We start from the raw sequence: 20,198 nt of genomic DNA, 5'->3' as shown, positions 1-20,198 counted from the left end.
ATGTAGAAAAGGCCAAGGTACTCACTGTCTTCTTGTAACCTTTATCTTATTGGTGAGAACTGTCTTCAGGCCTCCAGGTCCCTGATCCCCCTTGCAGATACAGTGAGAGTAAAACATCACTCACTGGCATTTAAGACAGTTGAACATCAGGACTGACTTCATCTTATGAAGTTTACAGATACAGAAAACTAAGAGTGAAGTTTAAGTCTTTAGATAATCCAGGATTCCATGAATGCCCCATAATTTTAGAATCACAGAATCATAGATCATAGTTCCCCTATCAATTTTGATTCAGCCAGAAACTGAACTAAATCCTGAGCAGGGTGTTTTTAAACTCTCCGTGTGGAAACTGGTGTAAAAGTCAAAAAAACAGACTGCTTTTCCAAGCTCCATTTTGGTCTCTTAACTCAAGCCTGCTTTTCTAAGAATTTCATCATTCAGGAAAGGGTATCTGTTTAGAAATCTGTATGTGCTTCTTCTGTTCCCCATTAGACAGAAACTTTATACTCAAGTCTTTTCACTTGTTGCCTCTGAACTTGCTAAAGTTTCCTATTATTACCATTACCATCTGTTAGTTGTTTCTGATTTTGGCTGACTTTCTTATGTTACCTTGACCAGATATACATCTGTTAAAATATCCATATTTGTTGAAATATCAATATCTAAATCTTAACTATTTGTCTAGGCTCTCTTTATTGCATCTGGGGAAAAGAAGCACTTCTTGTGTGCAGCTCATTTATTTTGCTCATCCTCCTTACAAAGAGATAAAATCAATCTGGCTATGGATTTTTTATTTATTTATTTATTTGTTTATTTATTTATTTATTTCCTCCATGAAGTGGAAATGAGACCCATCCTGAGGAGCTCAAATATTGAACCACATAAAATGTTAGTGAGACACCTACAATCTAAACTTAAATGAGATAAATCCCAGTCAAAGCTCTGCAATGTCTTAGGAAATAGCCTAGTATAAGAGACTATCTTAAATTAATCTTTGAAGTCCAGAAAGGCACAGATGTAATTTGTTTTAAATTCTAGCACTGCTGTCTAAGTGGGTATCTCTTTTCCATTTCTGCAGTTTTTCCATGTCCTTTCTCCTCCACCAAAGTTTCACATTTTGCATTCGCAATTATTTTCCTGGTGATTGCTGTATGTCCTGCCATCTGATCCTGCCCCTCTCATTTTTCAGTTCTCTCTCTATTTTCAAGGGCATACTGCTTTCCTGGTATCATCACACAAACTTTGGCCGTCTACCTGAACAGAGCACGTGGACAGAGATATAGTATCACAGAAGATCTATACCCAAAGATCAGTACCCTGTCCCCAATATAACACCTCAGTCTGAGAGGTTGTCACCAGTTTTGGAAGTAACGGGTACTTTGAAAATTTTTGAGTCTTTATCCATTTGAAAATATCCTCCCTCCAACTATCAACTCCTGGTTTGTTATCCTTTCTATGGGAGTTACAGGGGTTTTTTTCCTGTTTCATTTACAGCTTACAGACCCTTATTTGCTGTACTTCTTTTAACTGTCTTCTTCATCAGTTGCCTGTTTTTCTTCATACTCATGGCCGTGGAAACAGCAATGCCAATAAAAGGGTTGGGGCATAACTTTGCTGCAGGTCTCCCACTGACAGGATCATGGCAAGATCATTGAAGGATTCATAGGCAGTGATTTTCTGTCTGTTGCACTCAGAAACTGAGGAATAAATCTTAGAATCATAGATTCATAGAATGTCCTGAGTTGGAAGGGACCCACAGGGATCACCAAGTCCAACTCCTGTCCCTGCACAGCACAACCCCACAGTTCACACCATGTGTCTGAGGATGTTGTCCAGTCTCTTCTTGAACACTGTCAGGTTGGGGCTGTGACACCTCCCTGGGGAGCCTGTTCAGTGTCCAGCACCCTCTGGGTGAAGAACCTTTTCCTCGTGTCCAGCCTAAACCTCCCCTGGCACATCTTCCTGCCATTCTTTTGTGGTCTACCATTGGTCACCAGGTAGATAAGATTGAGTCAAGTGTGTTTCATCTCAGTCTCAGACTGTGATCACTGGATAAACCCTGCTTCTGGTTGACTCTTGTGTGTTCTGCTAGCCCTATGTTGATGGTGGCCACAGTGTTGGGCAGAGATGGCTGAGACGTCAGGGAAATGTTATCCAATTTGCCTTCACTCAGAGGTAGTGCTGCATTAAGGCTGTGCTTCTTATTTCTCTTATTTTCCTTAACTGAAAGGAGTCTATGGTGATGACAATGAAGATCTCTGTGGTCAGAGAAGGTGAGTCCTTCTCTCTCCTCCCAGCCCTTACTCCTTTCATGGAAGAGAGAAGCATTTGAGGTTAGAGCCAAAAAAAATATTTGAGGCATTCACTGCCAAGATTTTCAGTCTCGAATCCTCATACAACTTCTTCGCTCTTCAGACACCTAAACTGACCAAGGTGTCTAACCTTAGAGTTCTGTTGTTGAGTCTTCCTAGAATTGCCTTGGCCTTAAACAATTTGGGTTATGCAATTATGAGAAGTAAAAGCAGCAATACTACATGGTTTCCAGTCCTGCTTTGTGTTTCAATTTACTTCCCAAAATGCTTTGCTGCCATGCTGAAATGTCAACTAACCAAGAATTGCTTTTTACCCTGGGGCCCTGTTGCAACAAGGAGTCAAAAAACGGCCTTTTTCTAGAATGGAAATAGCTGTCTACAAGCTGCCTATATCTCTTCAGCTGTTCTTTTTATTTCTAGTGTTTTAAAAACGAAGTAGCAATGCTTGTTTTAAGTAGACAAGAACATAGAGATACGCAGCTTTGGTGGATTTCGGGTAGTAGATACTGTACAGGGAACAACGTCTCCTGCAAGTGCTGGGTAAAGAGGGAAAGCTTCAGAAAGTGACAAGGTTGGGGATGTAACACTGCTACATGCACCTCCCCAAGTAACAGCAGGTGGCTCTTGTTTTCATGGCCTTTGTTCACACGTCTTTCAGTTTTGCTGGTGTACTGGTACCCACAGTAGAGTTCTGAGTTTCATTACAAAGGTCAAGACCACGGAAATTAGATCATAGAAACGCTTTGCAATACTAAATCTCTTAAAAAATATATAGTATTTTTTTCTGTAAAAAGTTTCATGAGATTGGATGGCCATCAACTTGTTGGAACACATGGAGGAGAAATTCTCGCACACAGTGCAAATAGGAGACATTTATATTCCTATATTTAGGAACTTTTCTTTCGTCTGTACAGTTGGGGAAGTGGTGGGTGAGTGTGTGGTACATTTCCAATTAGCTTAGCCCTGTTAATAACCCGGAGAGTGACAGACAATTGATCTGAGCTAATTTCTGGAGCTTGTAGAGATTCTGTAAATCCTTATCCATGTCATTGTCATAAGGCATAGGGCAAGAAATCCAAAGCAGTTCTTCCTTGCATTGGCCCCTGTAGGAGTTTTGGGAAATGCATTCACCATGCTCCACTTTTTTGGAAAGTATGTTGTCTATTTTCCAAACAGATTTAGGCTGTTACCCCATCTCAATTCCTTGTTCCATCGCTGCTAGCTGACTATATAAAGCCCTGACATATGGGTCTTTTTACTGACATAATCCTCTACTGTACTAAAAAAGAAAATATTAGGTTTCATTCCAAGAGCTGGAAGAACTTCCACGAGGATATAAAAAGCAGGAAATAGGCTCTGTAAGAGTAGTGCACTCTCATATTGAATAGCCTCAAGGGGCTCAATGTTAAAGGCTTCTTCCTCATAGTGAATTTGGGTTGGAACAGCTCTGCGTCTGCCTGGGAGGAAATGGGATTTGTGGCACTTTCCCCATACAGGTCATAGGGCTTAGGCCAGAGGACTGGTGTTCTGTGACCCTGTAATAAACCAACGTGCTCCACACGTGCAACCGTAAGGACAGTCTGAGCATGTAGTACTGGGGACAAACCTCAGGATTTTGCACTTCACAGCAAACTATTTCTACAGTTTGAACTGTTTGCTTCCTCTGCTGACATAATTTTGATCTTTGTCTTGCTTACATCACTCCTCATTAATCTGGATATCCTGCAGCCAGCCATGCCTGTTAATTTAAATTTATTAATTCGATTCCTCTTCCCATGAAGGCCAGTGTATAATGTTATTACTTACCCTAAATAACCAGTGCATGTAGGTGATGGGCTTTCCCGTTCCTCTAGATGTGGATGCTGCAAATCCTGATTCAGTGACAACATGAGAGGCAGTTCAGAGTTGTGTTAAGTTTAAAAGAAACAGGCAAGGGAGTATGGACAAAGTTTTACAACTTAGCCAGGGTGCAATGGAGTCACTGATGGGAAGAGTAAGTTGTGCTGCTATTACTGAGTCATTTAGTTTGGAGTGTGTTTTCCCCCCTAGTAAGTCCATCACCATTCATAAATTATTATGTATCTAATAATTTAATTGTATTAATATCTGCAGGATTCAAATACATTTAAGCCCCACTGGATGAGCCACTGCAGAGGCATAGTATGTACTAATGTGCTGTGTAAATGTCTTGCGATCTACGTGACTCAGATTATATATTTGGGGGGTGGGAGATGATGTCTCCTAAATAAGATTATGACAAGTTAACTGACATCTGAGTCTCCTTTTCTGTTCCTCATTCCTCAGTCTTTGCTAAAGAGGTTCAGGCTACTCCTTTCCAAATGAAAGTAAATAGAAATTAAAGGTGGAAAATTGATCCTAACAAAATGCAGCACTGAGATGTTACTTTATTATAAAGAAAAACACATTTAAAGTATTGAACTGATGTTTTAGTTCCAAGTTCAAGATATTCTTCCTGTTTCTGCCAGCTAGTAAAAAATACATGGGGAAAGAAGCTGTCAGTACAAGCACTACAGGTGCTTGCACCTGGTTCTTTGGCTAACCCTGCTTTCCAGGCATTGCTTTGCCAAATCAGATAGGCAAAACTTCCCCTTATCTGTTCTCCTAATCCCTTGGACCGCACATACACTCTGAGTCACTTCCCTCAAGTCTTTACCTTGGTAATTATTTCAGTCGGGTTAATTAAGATGATTGTGGAATAGTGTTTTATACAGAGCCAGCTTTTGAGGTTCAGGATTTCTTTTGAAATACCAATTCCTTATTAGCTGAAGTGAGGCAGGGTTACCACCTGCCTGGTTGATAAGCACATGTGTTCGTATGATGCAGTATGTATTTTCCTTACAGACTGGTTGATAATGCCAAAGCCAAAAAACTGCTGGGGTTAACTTTATCAAAAATGGCTTGGGAAGGTGTTATTTTTTTCCACACTAGCAAGGGATGGAGCTTCTTTCTAGCTCCGAGTAACTTATGTTGGGACACCAAGAGACAGTTGGGTTCCATGGCATGTCCTTAAGACTTGGTTTACCCATTTGGCCATATCTAAAATGTTTGGAGCATCCCTTTGTGGCATTTGCCCTGGGCACAGCAACTGGGGCACTGAATAGAGTGCACCTGTACCTTGTTCCATCAGGGAGCTGGGTTGCAAGAGCAGTACAAAACTGGTCCCACTGTGTGAGTGCAACATACTTATAGGAGACATAACAAAATTAATTTGGGTATGGTGGTGTGGATTTGGTACTACACTAACCACAGACTGCAGGATTTGGGAGATTCTGTCATATAGACTTTTTATTGCAGGTTAGTTTTGATTTCTCTTAGCCAGTCAAGCCGAAAGATTTCTAATTCTGACATGCAAGAGTACAATTTAAATGTGGAGTTACTTCCTCTGGACAAATCACTGAAAAGTTATAGTCGGGTCTATTGCATCAAAGCTTTAGCCTGCAGACACTGCGTGGCTGAAGTAGGCAAAAATACATTGCAAAGTCCTCGTCTAGTACTTAGGATATTTTAGAATGGCAGCAATTTGGCAGGCAACCAGTAAGAGTTTGTTTCAAAGTGTCTGTGGTAGATGCATTTACAAAGGGGTCAATTTGAGGGATGCGTGATCCAAGCATAGGTTGAAGAATCAGGAGTGGATGAATTCTAATTCTGACCTTCTCTCAGGTTCTCTTGATCATGCGGGTGCAACATGACAGAGGTTAAAAGTATGTTTCTAAGGCTGCAAAGTGGAGCACGCAGAAATTAGGAAACACCCATGCTGAGTTAATCCAGTCCCACTTTGAGTATGCTTTATGGCCGTCTAACACTCTGGATTATGTTCCTTTCCCTTTGATTCCTGTCTCATTCTGTCTCCTGGACAGATACCTGGCATTTAGGAAACAGCTATTTATTATTTTTCCCCTCCTAATTGTTCAGTATGGACTTTATTTTTTTGCACAGTCAAGCTTATTTCCAAAAGCAGTGGTATTAATCATTCATGGACCCTGGTAGTTCCAGCACCAACTACTTCAGGGCAGTAATAGAATTCAGCTAAAACAAACCAATAAATGTGTTTGAATTCTCTGCTGATTTTTCCCACCATACCATTTCATCTCCTACAAAGCTGACAGATTGCTTTGGCTAGCATTCATGCTAACCAATCTCTGAATTTGATCTGTTTTTTTAGGGATTGGGGTAGAAGTTGCTCTTGAGATGTGATATTGCAAAAGAAGACAAGAAACGTCTCAGCCCCTGCAGCCTCACTGGCACTTAAAGCAGATGTCAGAGAGCTGCTCACTAGCAAGGTGTCCCCATACAACATACTGTGGGGCTGCTGACAGTCTCGTCCTTAATTTCAGTAGACTTTGGATCAGTTTTAGTCATACAAAGTACCTCAGGAACAACTCCGGCGGTAGCAGAGGATTTTCTGCATGGGTTTTGAAATAACGCCCTCTGAAATCAATGGCCCTCTTTTCATTAATTACAGTTGGCTTTGGATCAGGCCTGGGAAGATGCATATCTTCCAGAAATGGCATTGAATGGTTTCTGTAAAAAGCATCTAACAAAGATATACGACTGCATGGGCTGATCGGGGGGAAGAGAGCCCCATCTCTCTTTTGTATAGTTGGCTTCCTGCTCATATCAGCAATAATTTAGATAATTAAATTGCTTAGTTCAGTAGTTGGAAGAGGCATGATCAACAAGCTGACTCTACTAAGCTGTCAGATGTACCAGTGTTCTGGGGTTTTTTGTTTGTTTTTCTTTTTGTGTGTGTGTGTGTTTCAAAAGCTGTATAATTGGACACTCTCTTTTCAACTCAGGCTAGCCCCTTCTGCAGAGAACCATACCAAAGACATTCAAAATCACATTATGAACGCCAGCATAGTTGGAACATTTATATGATGTACGGTGATGTTCAGTGGCAGCAGGTGAATAGATGACATTAGTATCAGCCCCCCTTGGCGTTAACAGCAGGATAAAGAGTTCAGTGGTATAATTTAATAAAATGTAAGTAAAAGCTCAGAGATGTTAATGAGCAGACTGAAGTCTATAACTGGACATGCTTTTTACATTCAGCCTTGAATCATTGTCTACCATCTCTGTAGGGTCTTTGAACTTTTACTTGCATGAGGTAGAAATAGTTTTATTAGATCATGCTGCTGAAATGCTCATTTTACTATTGAGTCCAGTTTTTGTTTGATTTGTTTTATAAATATATTTTTTTGGCTGAATAATAAATATAATTTTGTGACTCTGAAGAATGAAAGAGATCACAGAAAGCACCCTGTTTTGTTTTTTTCAATTTCTAACTCTAATGTCTAACTCACATGGGTTTTGGTGTTGGTGACATCTCTGAAACCAGACAGAAGAGCAGTCTCTGGAGAGGCTGAGATAGGGAGTATCCAGTCTTTGTGCTTAAATTGCTTGTCCTAGAAATGCCATGGAATTTTCTTCTCTGCCACATTCTTTGTATCTGCCCCTTCTTTTCCCTTCATTTTCCAAAGATGCTATTTCTAAGCAAACAATTTTGCTTCTCTTCTTTCACACAAGTTTATCCTCCTTGTCCTCTGAATTACGATGGTGTGACAGCATTGTCTGAGAAGCAGGACTGGAACAAAGTCCTTAAATGTCCCTTCACCATCAGGCTGTGGCAGGACAAAGAGAAAGTGGGATAGAAAATACCACAAACTTATTAGCAGTGGACAGGGACTTCATTTTCCAAATAAACTGATGTCAGGATGTTCTTTGACATTGGTTCAGTCAAGAATAAACCCCGTGACAAAACGCAGCCCAGCTATGTTGTTCAGTTCTGGATATGTATGTGATTCTTTGGATGGGAGAGCCTGAGCTCTGTTCCCAGCCTCAAGGGATAAAGATGACAAAGTAGCATCCCTTAAAATGCAGGAGTGCAAGGGAAGCCCAACAGTGAGCAAAATATTGAAATACTTTTGAGATGAGAACACTCAATTCTTCATCAGCTCTATTTTTTTAAATACTGCTTTTTATGAGATTTTCCCAAAGAGTGTTTGCTTACTGTTCAAAAGTAGAGAGGCCTTACCATGGATACTCACTGACCTAAAACTCTATACCAACCCCCCTGAAAAAGCAATACCAAAGATGAAGGTTATATAGAGCTTCTATCTATCTTTTGCATATTGTTTGTTCAGCTGTGAGGCGGTATGAATAGCTTAGTACTATGCCTGTATTTTAAATGTAGAGAGCTCACTTCAGCATTTACCAGCACACTTTTCAGCCTGGATGCCATTCTCACATCATGTTTGCATGTAGCCAGAATTATTCACCTCTTTTTTTCCCATTAAACTATAAAAAACAGGGCCTCAGACACGAAGTCCACAATTTGGTTATAAACTCAGACGTGATAGGATTTGTCAGTTCTTTTTGCGACATCACTTAATACATCTAAATGTGTCACGAAGGAATCTCAAAGTGATGTTTGTGAGGTTAAAAGGAAAAAGGAGGTATTTTTAAAGGATGTACTTTGACTTAGGACACTTTAGGGAAAATTATTCCCACATGATAGGCTGAACTAAAAATAAAAGTAATAAAAATAATCCATGTTGGTCATTTGGAAATAGGTCCACTAAACATAATTCCTTAGTCTTGGATCACTCTGAAGCCTAAATTGTCCCACTTTTGGCTCCTTTTTGACCCTTTCTCGTGGAAGGGGAAATATATGTCAATCTGTATCATCAAACTGGGCTTCATCTCACAATGTGGGATTGAGGTGGGAAGGAAACCAGTGTGGAAAACCGGGAAACCCATCAATAAAAACGCTTTATCTCCAAACTTTTTTCTAATACCCTTGAAGACTTCCTTGTCACGATGTGAGTGCTGTTGATGTGAATGGGGCAATTTTCTCTCACTGAAATATCCATATATAAGGTACTTGCAAGTTAAGAGACTTGGTTCAATTCTTTATGCTATAAATGGCCATAAATGAATAAAAGTATGTATTTTGGCCTGAATGTAAGAATAATATTGAACCACAAATGTGTACTAGAGCCACCACAGGTTATGATTATAGATTTCAAGCAGATGTTCCGATTTGGGTTTTGGGTTTTTTTTCTGCTATTTTTAACCTAAATGACTGCTCTGAGACTCCTTTCAGCATTCATAATGCAGCAATGAGCTCTTGAAGTGTTTTGGCAAAGAGTGGAGAAGAATGGCGCCTTAGAGACACAGCTCTCAGACCTGCTCTATTGGGGCAGAAGTCACACGTGTATGTATGACGTGATATGGACTTTTAGAAATATAGGAGCCTGTATTTTGTCCTGGGAATAAGGTTTTGCAGCACATGTATGTGTGACTTCAAGTGATCCAGGTCCAGCAACTTCCCCGCCACGTTGACCCAGCATCGATCCATCCCGTCGCCGTTCTGCTGACTGACACTGGCTGGTGTTCTCCTCCTTTTATCCCAGCCTCATGCAGGGCAGCAGCTGGCAAAGACTGTTTTTAATAATGTATTTATAAAACTTAGCAGCCGTGCAAGTCCAGACACAAAGGACATTTTGGGCTCCCAACACTGGAAGTGCAGAACATTGACTGCATGGCAGATCTGGTTTCCCATCTCTTGCTGCTGCCACTAACCTGCTCACCCATCACCGGTGCCAGAAAACAATGTTTCCTAAAAAATACACGGGAAGAAATACCTTGGGCTGAAGGCTTCCATAGCTATTTTAAGGAATGCTTGTCCTGATCCCTTTGCAGGCGGTTGTCTGATTGGTATTTCAGTAATGTACTTATTTAAAAGGAAATTCTGACTACTGTAGGGCATGGTGATATTTTCATGCCCTTTTTACCTTGCAACCTTTTCCATCTTTCTCAAACCTGAGCACCTCACTATCTCACAGGGACACCGTCTGGTTGAGGTGCAAACTACAGCACATGCTTGTGCCCTTTGGATTTAGGGATGGCACTTGAATAAGCCCGCTTTTTTATTTTATTTATTTATTTATTTAATTAATTAATTTTAAATTCTTTCTTGCATTTATGTTCCACTTCTGGCAGACATTTACAACTTTTATTTGCAGAGTGCAGGGTTTGTTGGTTTATTAGGTATATTGCTTTCTCCTTGCCTGCATATGATACAGACTTTTTAAAATATAGGAGCCTGTGTTTTGTCCTGGGAGTAAGTATTTACAGCTAAGTCTCAACAACTACATAAGATTTCCCCCTTTCTTATTTATTAAACCAGAATGGTGTGCACTTCGTTTCTGAGATACATGGTAGACATAGGCTCAACATTTGACTGATCGACAGTGGTTTTAACAAATGCTGATACCACCGTTCTTTTTGTCTGTGATTCCCACAGAATCCTATTGCTTTGAAAATAAATATCCAGAATGCATAATCAACCCTGCAGCAATGATCAACATGCAGCAATGATCCTTTTCATGCTACTTTTACCCAGCTACCAGCAGCAACAAGCTGATGTGCATGTTAAAAGACAGAGGAAACAGAAATTCCCTAAGAAAATGAACAAGGAAGTCTGTGCATTAAAGAGGAAAAGATGGATTCTGGAGCTGGGAGAAAGCTTTCTAGAATGGTTCCTTAAGCAGTAAAGAGCTGCAGAGTGGAAACACTTTTCCCCTTTGTGTGTGCATGTTGAATATAGAACTCCAATGACTTTATGGTCTGTCTAATAAAACAGCAATAATTAAATAATACTATTTTTTCTTTTTTCTTTTTTTTTTTTTTTTTTTTTTAAATGAGATGATCTTATAACCAAACTTTTAATAGCCTGACCACTTTGTCTTGTCACAACACCAGATGGCTTTTTAGTCAAGGTAAACTCAAACCGATGACCTTAAAAAAGTAGATCATCCACCTGAAATTTTGCACTCCATTAAATTAACAGTTGAAGGATGTGTTTTGAAGCTGCTGAGTTTACTTCTATAGAGAAGGACTGATAGCAACAAATACATGTATGAAAACAGATATGTGTCTTTAGCGCTTGTCATTTCTGAGGCTCAGGAACTGGAACCGGCAATGGGTGAAGAGACAACTGGTTGTGTGCGATTTTCAGCAGCCAGTATCTCAGCTCTGCGTTGTCTATCTCCTAACGATGACTGCGTGGGAGGGCCAGGTCAGGAATGGTTTCCACTCCAATGCGTTGATTGTGTGACCGGCAGTGAGCTCAATTAAAGTATAATAATCTGGTAATCTCTCTCCTTTTTCCATTCAGGCTGCTGCACGCTGAATAGAGCCAGTGAAAGACTATAGGTTTTGAAAAGTAGGTGAACTTGCTCCTCTTTGTCTGGGCGGTTTGTGTCTAGTCAAGTAAAATGACAGGCAGGAGAGACAACTCCCCAAAGCTTTGCTTCCGTGGCTTGCATCATTACTTCTGTCTGTGTTTCAATGCGATAACACTTGCTCTTTATTTTCCTTTCTAGGTTGCGGATTGGATTTCTAGCGAGCTTCTGACCACAGAGGAAAGACAAGCTGATGCGAGAAAGGAGATATGTCCATTACAAGAAGCTGCTGTGTGCCCCATCTCCTGGTTCTTCTCACATTTGTGTTCAGCATGGGGAGAGTTGAGGCACAAAGAGCAGGTACGCGGTGTTCGGCTTAATGCCTCCTGCTGGGGCTTTTATGTGGCTGAGGAGCTGTCATTGATAGGAGGAAAATAATAATTAAAAACCAAACAAACAAGCAAGACATTTACTGCTGAAAAGATACAAAATAGAATTTAGGGATGGAGATAGCTCAGGGATCAAGATTATAATTTGACTGGGGTCTCTGGTTCTGCTGTAGGCTTAGAAAGTTTAGCTCAGGTACCCAAAACAAGGGGAGGAGCACACAGTTTACTCTGGATATGCTTCATCTACCCTGCCCTGGTGTGGACATCACTTCTATTGCCTTCAGTGGGTTTTGGATTAGACATGATGAATTTTCCTTTTATCTGGGACTTTCCTAGTGAGATAAACAGGGCCAGGACACTGTTTATACCCTCTCTTGGGTCATACTCTTTAGCTGCTAGCATGGTCCCTGGCATGGAACAGCCTGACCAGGGAAGTGGTTGAGTTACCAACTCTGAAGTTGTTTAAAAGACGTGTAGATGAGGTTCTTTGGGACATGGTTTAGTGCCATTGAGTTAATGGTTGGACTTGATGACCTTGAGAGCCTCTTTCAACCAAAATGATTCTATGGCTCTCATTCTGTGGCTTTTGGCCCGTGCTGATGAGCACGCTCCCCGAAACGTCACTGAGTACATTAGGGGATGGTGAAGCTGAGAGGCTCTTCCTATAGTCAGTCTTGACAAGGACACATTGTTTTTTGGGAGGTAGCAGGAAGGGTTTAGTCGTCTGGCTGTGAATGCTGCTATACCTTAGGGACAGAACATGCTTGTAGTTTATTGGTATAAAAGTGCAAAGATACTTTGAGATGGATGCTTTCTGTCTCTTTTTCTAGGAAAGATGCTGTTCCGTTGCCTTGTGTATTTTACAAGAAAGAAAAGGATTTTTTAGATCTTCTCTCAGTCTAAGGAATAGCTGCTTTATAGTTTTGTTATGTGATCTATATAAGGCTGTTTTGGGTGAAATTTAACAGGAATAAGTACTTAGTAACAAAACAAAGTGAAAACTCATCTTTTTGGCTGTCTATAGATCAGTCACAGGAAGGAGATGGTGGTACCATTCATATGTTTATTCTGTACTTACTTTAAATAATTTTGGACTTATGGCTTGTTTGTCAACTATTTTTATTAACAGTATTGCAAAACAGTTGACTCAGTGTCTCACTGGATGAATACAGCTCCTGGAATTATGCTTCCTTCCAGAGAGTATTCATGTAATTACAAAACTGGAAGTTCACTTTCTATGAATTATCTCCCATATTCCCTCGACTTGAACTGTTTCTGCCAGTAAACAATTTTATTATAGCATTCTTGGAAAGCAATCAATTTTGTCAGCAGTGGACATTACTGTGCTAAAAATGCATATTAATATTTACTAAAAGCTTTTCTGCAGCACTTCATCTCACTGCTATCAGTTCTGTAAGCAAAGAATCACTGACTCTAAGAAAATAATCCTGAAAGACCATCTTTTTCTTCCTTGTAATACTGCCTGAAATACGTATCACTTTTTAAACCTTAAACCTCTCTTGTTTTAAGGCTCATTGCCCTTAAACACCAACAGGATTCATTTTATCTTATCTGTTTGGTTTTGAATTGCAGTCGTCTCACCTGCTGAGAGTCATTAAAATAAGAAATAGCAAGGTCTCTAGCTTGTGGGTTTTATACTTAAACATTTATATTCTCTGGTTAGTCTCAATTAGTATTCTTTTAGACAGAATAGATTAATACAATAATGAATTGGGAGGGGCAGACTGGAGATTTCTTGCTTACACTTTTTTGTTATATATTATATCCTCTACATTCTGCAAAAATCCAGCAGAACAACGCTTGGCAGTCTAGCCAATATACACAGATGTGATGTAACTTACATCCCATAATATAAAAATATATATTCAGTCATCTCCATACTCTGATTACCTTTGAGAGAGCTTTTCCAGCCAAAGTTTTCTTGCACTGTGGCTAGGGACAAGCATTCCCTGTCTTGCAAAATGCCGTCACAGAACATGATCCCACATGGAAAGGTTGTTTCCAACAAGATCCCATGTGGATGGGTTGTTCCTGCTGTGATCCCAGCCCCATGTGCATAGATTGTCCCCATAGATACTGAAGGAACAGCAGCACCTGGGATGTACCCTGCTGTGGAAGATAGCACAGCAACAGGACATGCTCATGTTTCATCATCTCCTGCAACACACCAGGTCTGTATTCAATCAATCTCACAGCCACCATGAAATACCATGAACACTAACCTCAGCATTATAATGCCTTCCTACAATGCTTTTACCCTTATCTGGAGGCAAATCTTCTTCATGTGGCTGAGCTACCCACACTCTCCAGTGCAGTGGGCTGTTCTGGGATTCCTGTCCTCTTGAGAGCAAGTCCACAACCTCAGGATGATCAAAAGCACCAGAGCTAAGTAATGAATTGTAAGGTCAAATTTGGTTGTGGGAGAAGACTTTATGACCTTTATGTAGGCTTGAATGCCGGAACACAGTGAGGTAATACAGCAACATCATTGTTCTGCCCATCTTCGGGTAGTATGTACTCAGTGCTTGTGATGCCACACCTCAAGTACTGTGTTCAGTTTTGGGCCCTTCACTGTACAAAATATATTTGAAGTGCTGGAGTGAGTTCAGAGGAGGGTGACAAGGTCAGTGAAGGGTCTGGAGCATAGGTGTGATGGGAGCAGCTGAAGGACCTGAGGCTGTTTAGCCTGGAGAAAAGGAGGCTGAGGGGAGACCTTCTCACTCTCTACAACTACCTGAAAGGAGGTTGTAGCATGGAGGGGGCTGATCTTCTGAAGAGCAAGTGATAGGACAAGAGGAAATGGCCTGAAGTTGCACCAGGGAAGGTTCAGATTGGATATTAGGAAACATTTCTTCACAGAAAGGGTTGTCAGGCATTGGAACAGGCTGCCCAGGGAAGTGATGGAGTCACCATCCCTGGAGGTGTTTAAAAGGCATTTAGACAACGTTCTTAGGGATATGGTTTAGTGGTAGAGTTAGGTTATGGGTGGACTTGATGATCTTGAGAGTGTCTTCCAACCAAAATGATTCTATGATTCATTTTTCTGTTCACTGTCAGAGAAGTGCTTCCAACCAAAATGATTCTATGATTCATTTTACTGTTCACTGTCAAAGAAGTGCTTGACTGGATGAACTGTGCATGTACCTCCATACTCCTTGGTCTGTTCTAGGGGAAAAAAAATCCTAGTCCTTAGCTAACACCCACATTGGATGTATTTACACCAGTGCTTTAGCTCTGGTCAGGAGTGTAGCAAGGACAGACTACTTCCTAAAGGACAGGGAGCCAGGAGCTAGGGGTGTCACTGTGCTGGAAGGAGAGGCTCTCAGCAGCCACAGCCTGTCCCACCACTTCCAGACAGGGAACGGGGCAAGCTAGGGGATGGCAGACAGGCTCAACGGACAATCCAGATTTCCAGACAAGCTCATAGAGATGAAGCAGGTCCAAGATGAAGCCAGAAACATGAATCAGCAAGTCAAGGTGTGAATCAGGACTAAAGACAGTAGCCGGGGTTGGGCATTCTCCAGGGAAGTCCACAGAGATGAGGCAGCTCTGAGGTATGAGTCACTGGTGGACGTTTAGTTGCTGGGATCAGGCTGGAACTAATCTGATTTGAAAACACACAAACTGTGCAATGGAATGTATCTTTTTCGTGTGTGGAGAACTAAACTGTCCTCAGTGTCATACCTTGGAGTTGTGCATTCTCACAAGCACTCTTAGAATTTCTGACCAAAAGAGGTAGGTTGGTCATTCCAAGGCAGTGCTCAGAGGAGGTTACTAACATCGTTGTGGTAAAAAAAGTTGAGGGAATGAGGGTTCTGCAGTGAAACGGGAGTCAACAGAGTGGATTTACTCTCAGTGGATTTGGTTAAGTGTGGGATACCAGCTCAGATGGTGGTAAAGCATCAGGATTTAAAGGCAATTGTTAATAGTTTAGGGGACAGATATAACACCTCCACTTCAGTGGGACAGTTACTCTGAGAGAAATAAAGTGGCACAGGCACTGGTATGGAGCAGCTCTTTGTCTTGTATCGTGTGTGTTTTGTTCTCCACATGGTTGGGCAAATTAGCATTTTACCATTGGTTCAAACAAGCAGTTGTACTTTGTGGGATGATGTGAGACAAGAACTACTGGAGAAACAATGGTTGGTGGTTGAGACCATAGACAAACTGTGTAGAGCAGCTTTCAATCTTGAAACTCATAATTTGTTAGGGACTGTGGTCTCTAATAGTGAATTAAATAAACACATGTATATATAAATTTTGCCTGATTTGGGCATTGTGTTGATAAATCTTTGGCATCTGTGGGACATTTATGAAGCTACTGCCTCTTAGCTTGCATATATTCAGAAAGAGCTAGAAAGCATCTCCTGGGAGATCTACGTTCTTGGCAACCGGCTGACATATATATGACCAATCGGGCTTCATAGGGCAAGCAAGCTGTAATTAAAATACGTTTGCCTTTTGGATTACACAGACCTCAGATTACAAATATCATGACTGGAGCCAAAAGGTTGTTTGTGGGGCTGAGTTTTTCCCTTACAAAGCAACTGCCCTTTGTTGCCAAGAAAGCCATCCCAGTATTCAGTGAGTCATCACATTCAATAGTCAGTGGCAGAGAGCCTCAAAATCAAAATAATCTTGTTATAAACTTGCTTCACCAAGATATCATGCTGAGCAAAATACCTGCTTTTAGCTAAGCATAAATAAATCATAATGTTAATGCGAGAGGGAACATGAAAGCTTTACTACTCACCATCAGTATTGGCATAGGCAAGGTCAGGGCAGGTCTCTTGATCCGCTAAGGTCATTTTAGAGATCGCCTGAGCAAAAGCACTGCAATGAAGTTTGAGAAAAATAGCTTCATATGCATGCAGATGGTGTAGGTGAAAGATTGAGAAGAGGTTGTTAGTACTGCAGGAAGAGAAAGGGTTTGCATTTCAAAGCAAAGTGTGTGCTGATCTCCCATAGACGTCCTGGAACAGATGAGGTGAATTGCAAGGAAGAAAGGCTGAGAATCCTCACTTTCTCTGCAGGATAGGGAGAGGATTTGCTGCCTCCTCCAAATTGCTCCCTAGGGAACCATGCCTAGAGAATATTCGGTGTGTCTGGTACTGTTCTTTCATCTTCCCTTAGCAATATTTTCTGGTACACTTGCAGGTTGCAAGAATGTTCACTATGACCTTGTCTTCATCTTGGATGCCTCCTCCAGTGTCGGGAAAGAAGATTTTGAGAAAGTTCGACAGTGGGTGTCTAATTTGGTGGAAACTTTTGAGATCGGTCCAGACAAAACCCGTGTAGGTGTGGTGCGGTACAGTGATCGTCCAACCACAGAGTTTGACCTGGGAAAGTACAAAACTCGTGAGGAAATCAAAGAGGCTGCACGAAAAATTAAGTATTATGGGGGTAATACGAACACTGGAGATGCTCTCAGGTATATCAACACTTACAGTTTTTCCAAAGAAGCTGGTGGGAGGCTTAGTGATCGGACTGTTAAAAAAGTGGCTATCCTTCTGACTGATGGAAGAAGCCAGGATTATGTCTTGGATCCAGCCACTACAGCCCATCAGGCTGGGATTAGGATCTTTGCTGTGGGTGTTGGCGAAGCCTTGAAAGAGGAACTCGATGAGATTGCTTCAGAACCAAAGTCTGCTCATGTGTTTCATGTCTCTGATTACAACGCCATTGACAAAATTCGGGGGAAGCTAAGAAGACGTCTCTGTGAAAGTAAGTAGAGCTCCAAGTCCTTCTACACACTTACAATAGGTTCAGTTACCATGTACATATGAAAAGCTGTGATTTCTTTCTCTAATGGTTATGATCCTATGCTGATAATTCTTTATTTTAGTGTCTTACACTCCGTTCCATTCTGTAAGAACTCCTTTTACTACGTGGAGCATGATGAAGTGCTTGCTTCCGGGTTCTTCTGTTCATGTCAGCACTCAATATAGGTCAACTTCTAGTGGTCAACTAGGGACCAAAACACAAATTCCCTTTTGGTTCTGATATAGTCCAGTTACTTTATAATATTTTGGACTACTGAATATGAAACATGGCATCTTAGTTATACACAGAATTTGGTTCATTTTTTTAATAGGAACTGAGGTTTTCCCTGTTATTTTCTGTCATTATACTGTGAAAAGAGTGTTTTAGATGCTGCTATGAATGATCCTTTAAGAAGCAGAAGGATACTTGTAGTGTTCTACCTTTCAGCATCCCAACTCTACTCACAGCTGGCATTCACTGGTGATCTGGCTATCAATCACATGAACCTTGGTGATAATTTGAGTGGCTTTTAATGGAGATTGGTGTGTGAAACTCACACTGAATAAATGAACTTTGGTTGTCAGGTGAAAAGAACTGCAATGGCTTTATGGCTATTATCTCCCAATACTTTAAAGGAAACGGCAATCACACAGCCTTTTCTCTTTCCACCACTGATCTTGGTGATGACATAAATGTTACCTGGTTTTGCTGCTTTTCTCTGTGTGTGTTGGGATGACTGTGAGTTCTTTGGGTCAAAATCATGAGACACCACTCTGGTTTCTAGGTCTAAACTTGAGAGACAACAGATGTCTCCCTTTGTGATGCTATAACACATTGCAGTGTTACACTGACCAGCTCTGCAGGCCAGAAACTTGTGTTCAAGTAGAATAGAATAGAATAGAATAGAATAGAATAGAATAGAATAGAATAGAATAGAATAGAATAGAATAGAATAGAATAGAATAGAATAGAATAGGAGAATAATTTCAGTTGGAAGGGGCCCACAACAAACATCTAGTCTAACTGCCTGACAAATTCAGGGCTGACTAAAAGTTAAAGCATGTTATTAATGACATTGTCCAAGTGCTTCTTAAACACATCCTTCATTCTGAGAGTGACACCAGTCACTCTTCATGGTGCAATAGTGGGTTTGGCTCTGAAAGGGTAAGTGAAGGGGAAGGGTTTAATTTTATTAGGTACAGGGAAGTTTTAAGGGGAAAACAGGCTGCCACAGGTATTCGTTGCATTGTAAGGACAAAGGGAATCAGATCGTTATTAATGAACATTAATAAGGAAGGGAGCAGAGAGGAGGGAATTAGCTGAACAAACACCAAGTAGAAGATGTGCACATATCAAGGATCACCCAGGCAGTGATGTAAAGGATGTTAACAGTGACAAGGGTGAGTATTCAGGTACATGTGACATAGTGAATGCAAGTGGATTTGGAGAAGTGGATGCAGGGTAGAAAGAGGGGTTATCAAATAAATCAGCAAACACAGGTGCAATGGACTGATTTCCACAGCAACAGAAGTTATAGTAGATAGGTTTGCCATATCTATTTCTGGGTGGTGTTATTCTGATCCAGGAACTCTGATGAGATGCCGTAACATCCCTAGATCCTTCATTCCAGACGTGATGGGGGACACCTTTTTCTCAGTGTCTGGCCTAAGTCCTTCTCACTGCAATTGGTGCCTGGTTTTGTCCTGTTTTCATTGGATATCAAGAAGAGTTAATGCTCTTCCTCTGTACATCAGTCTTTTCTGCTTGGAAGGCCATTACGTATCTCCCTAAGTCTTTTATTTCTAGATTTTAAGCAAGGAAAATGCCCTTTGTCACTCTTCTCATATTTATTAATTTAATTTGTTAGTTTGCATGCAAAATATTTCAAATGGGCATAATGTCCAGATCCTATATAAACAAAGAAGAAACTCTCGGTGTCACTGAAGCCGGCCACTGAAGCAGAGGCAACAGCATCACCATCAGCAGAACTATTAATGTAGAGATCAGGTAACTTAATTTTTTATCTGAATACGTGAGGTGGAACTGTTTTGGGGAGTGAGAGAGGACTGGTGGAAAACAAAACCAAGTGTTTTCTTGTGTGTGTGCCACTTTTAAATTTCATATTAACACAGTAGGAACAGGAAAGGAGTTCACGGTAAGGGCTATGCCTTGCACAAATTTAGAAGGTAGAACTTCTAATAGCTGTTGTAATTAGCTTTCTGTGGTTTTAATGATGGCATTGCATAAAACAGGAACGTACAAACTACTGGGTGGGTGGAGGACGTGAAAGGGGCACATACCAGGCTGCTGTTTAGTTTGTGCACATTCTGAGACACAAGCATATATTGCCACAGTCAAGTTAGGGTTTTAAGAGACATAATCCTTTCTGAGCTCCTGAGAGACACATGAACCAAAGAGCAGAAATGGCAGAGAGAAAGATTTTCGTGGTACTGACCAGTGTGTGATGAGTCTTCCAGTCCTTATACTGCTGTACTACCAAAAAG

The 20,198-nt window shown here is 40.9% G+C and overlaps 1 protein-coding gene across 4 annotated transcripts in view; it reads left to right on the top strand.

Annotated features, from left to right (window-relative positions):
• The window catches only part of COL22A1 (collagen type XXII alpha 1 chain), a 229,422-nt gene that overhangs the window by 14,920 nt on the left and 194,304 nt on the right, over nucleotides 1-20,198 (top strand). For all 4 annotated transcript variants that reach the window (XM_065054479.1, XM_065054478.1, XM_065054481.1 and 1 more), the window contains exons 2-3: nucleotides 11,723-11,881; nucleotides 17,089-17,655. In XM_065054479.1, the coding sequence (XP_064910551.1) occupies nucleotides 11,791-11,881; nucleotides 17,089-17,655 (658 nt within the window). In that variant the 5' untranslated portion in view covers nucleotides 11,723-11,790. The remainder of the gene's footprint in view (nucleotides 1-11,722; nucleotides 11,882-17,088; nucleotides 17,656-20,198) is intronic.

Source organism: Columba livia, chromosome 2 (genome assembly GCF_036013475.1).
Source record: "Columba livia isolate bColLiv1 breed racing homer chromosome 2, bColLiv1.pat.W.v2, whole genome shotgun sequence".
In the NCBI taxonomy this organism is placed as follows: Eukaryota; Metazoa; Chordata; class Aves; order Columbiformes; family Columbidae; genus Columba; species Columba livia.
The sequence above is the reverse complement of the archived record's forward strand: the minus strand, read 5'-3'. Positions and strand labels throughout refer to the sequence as shown.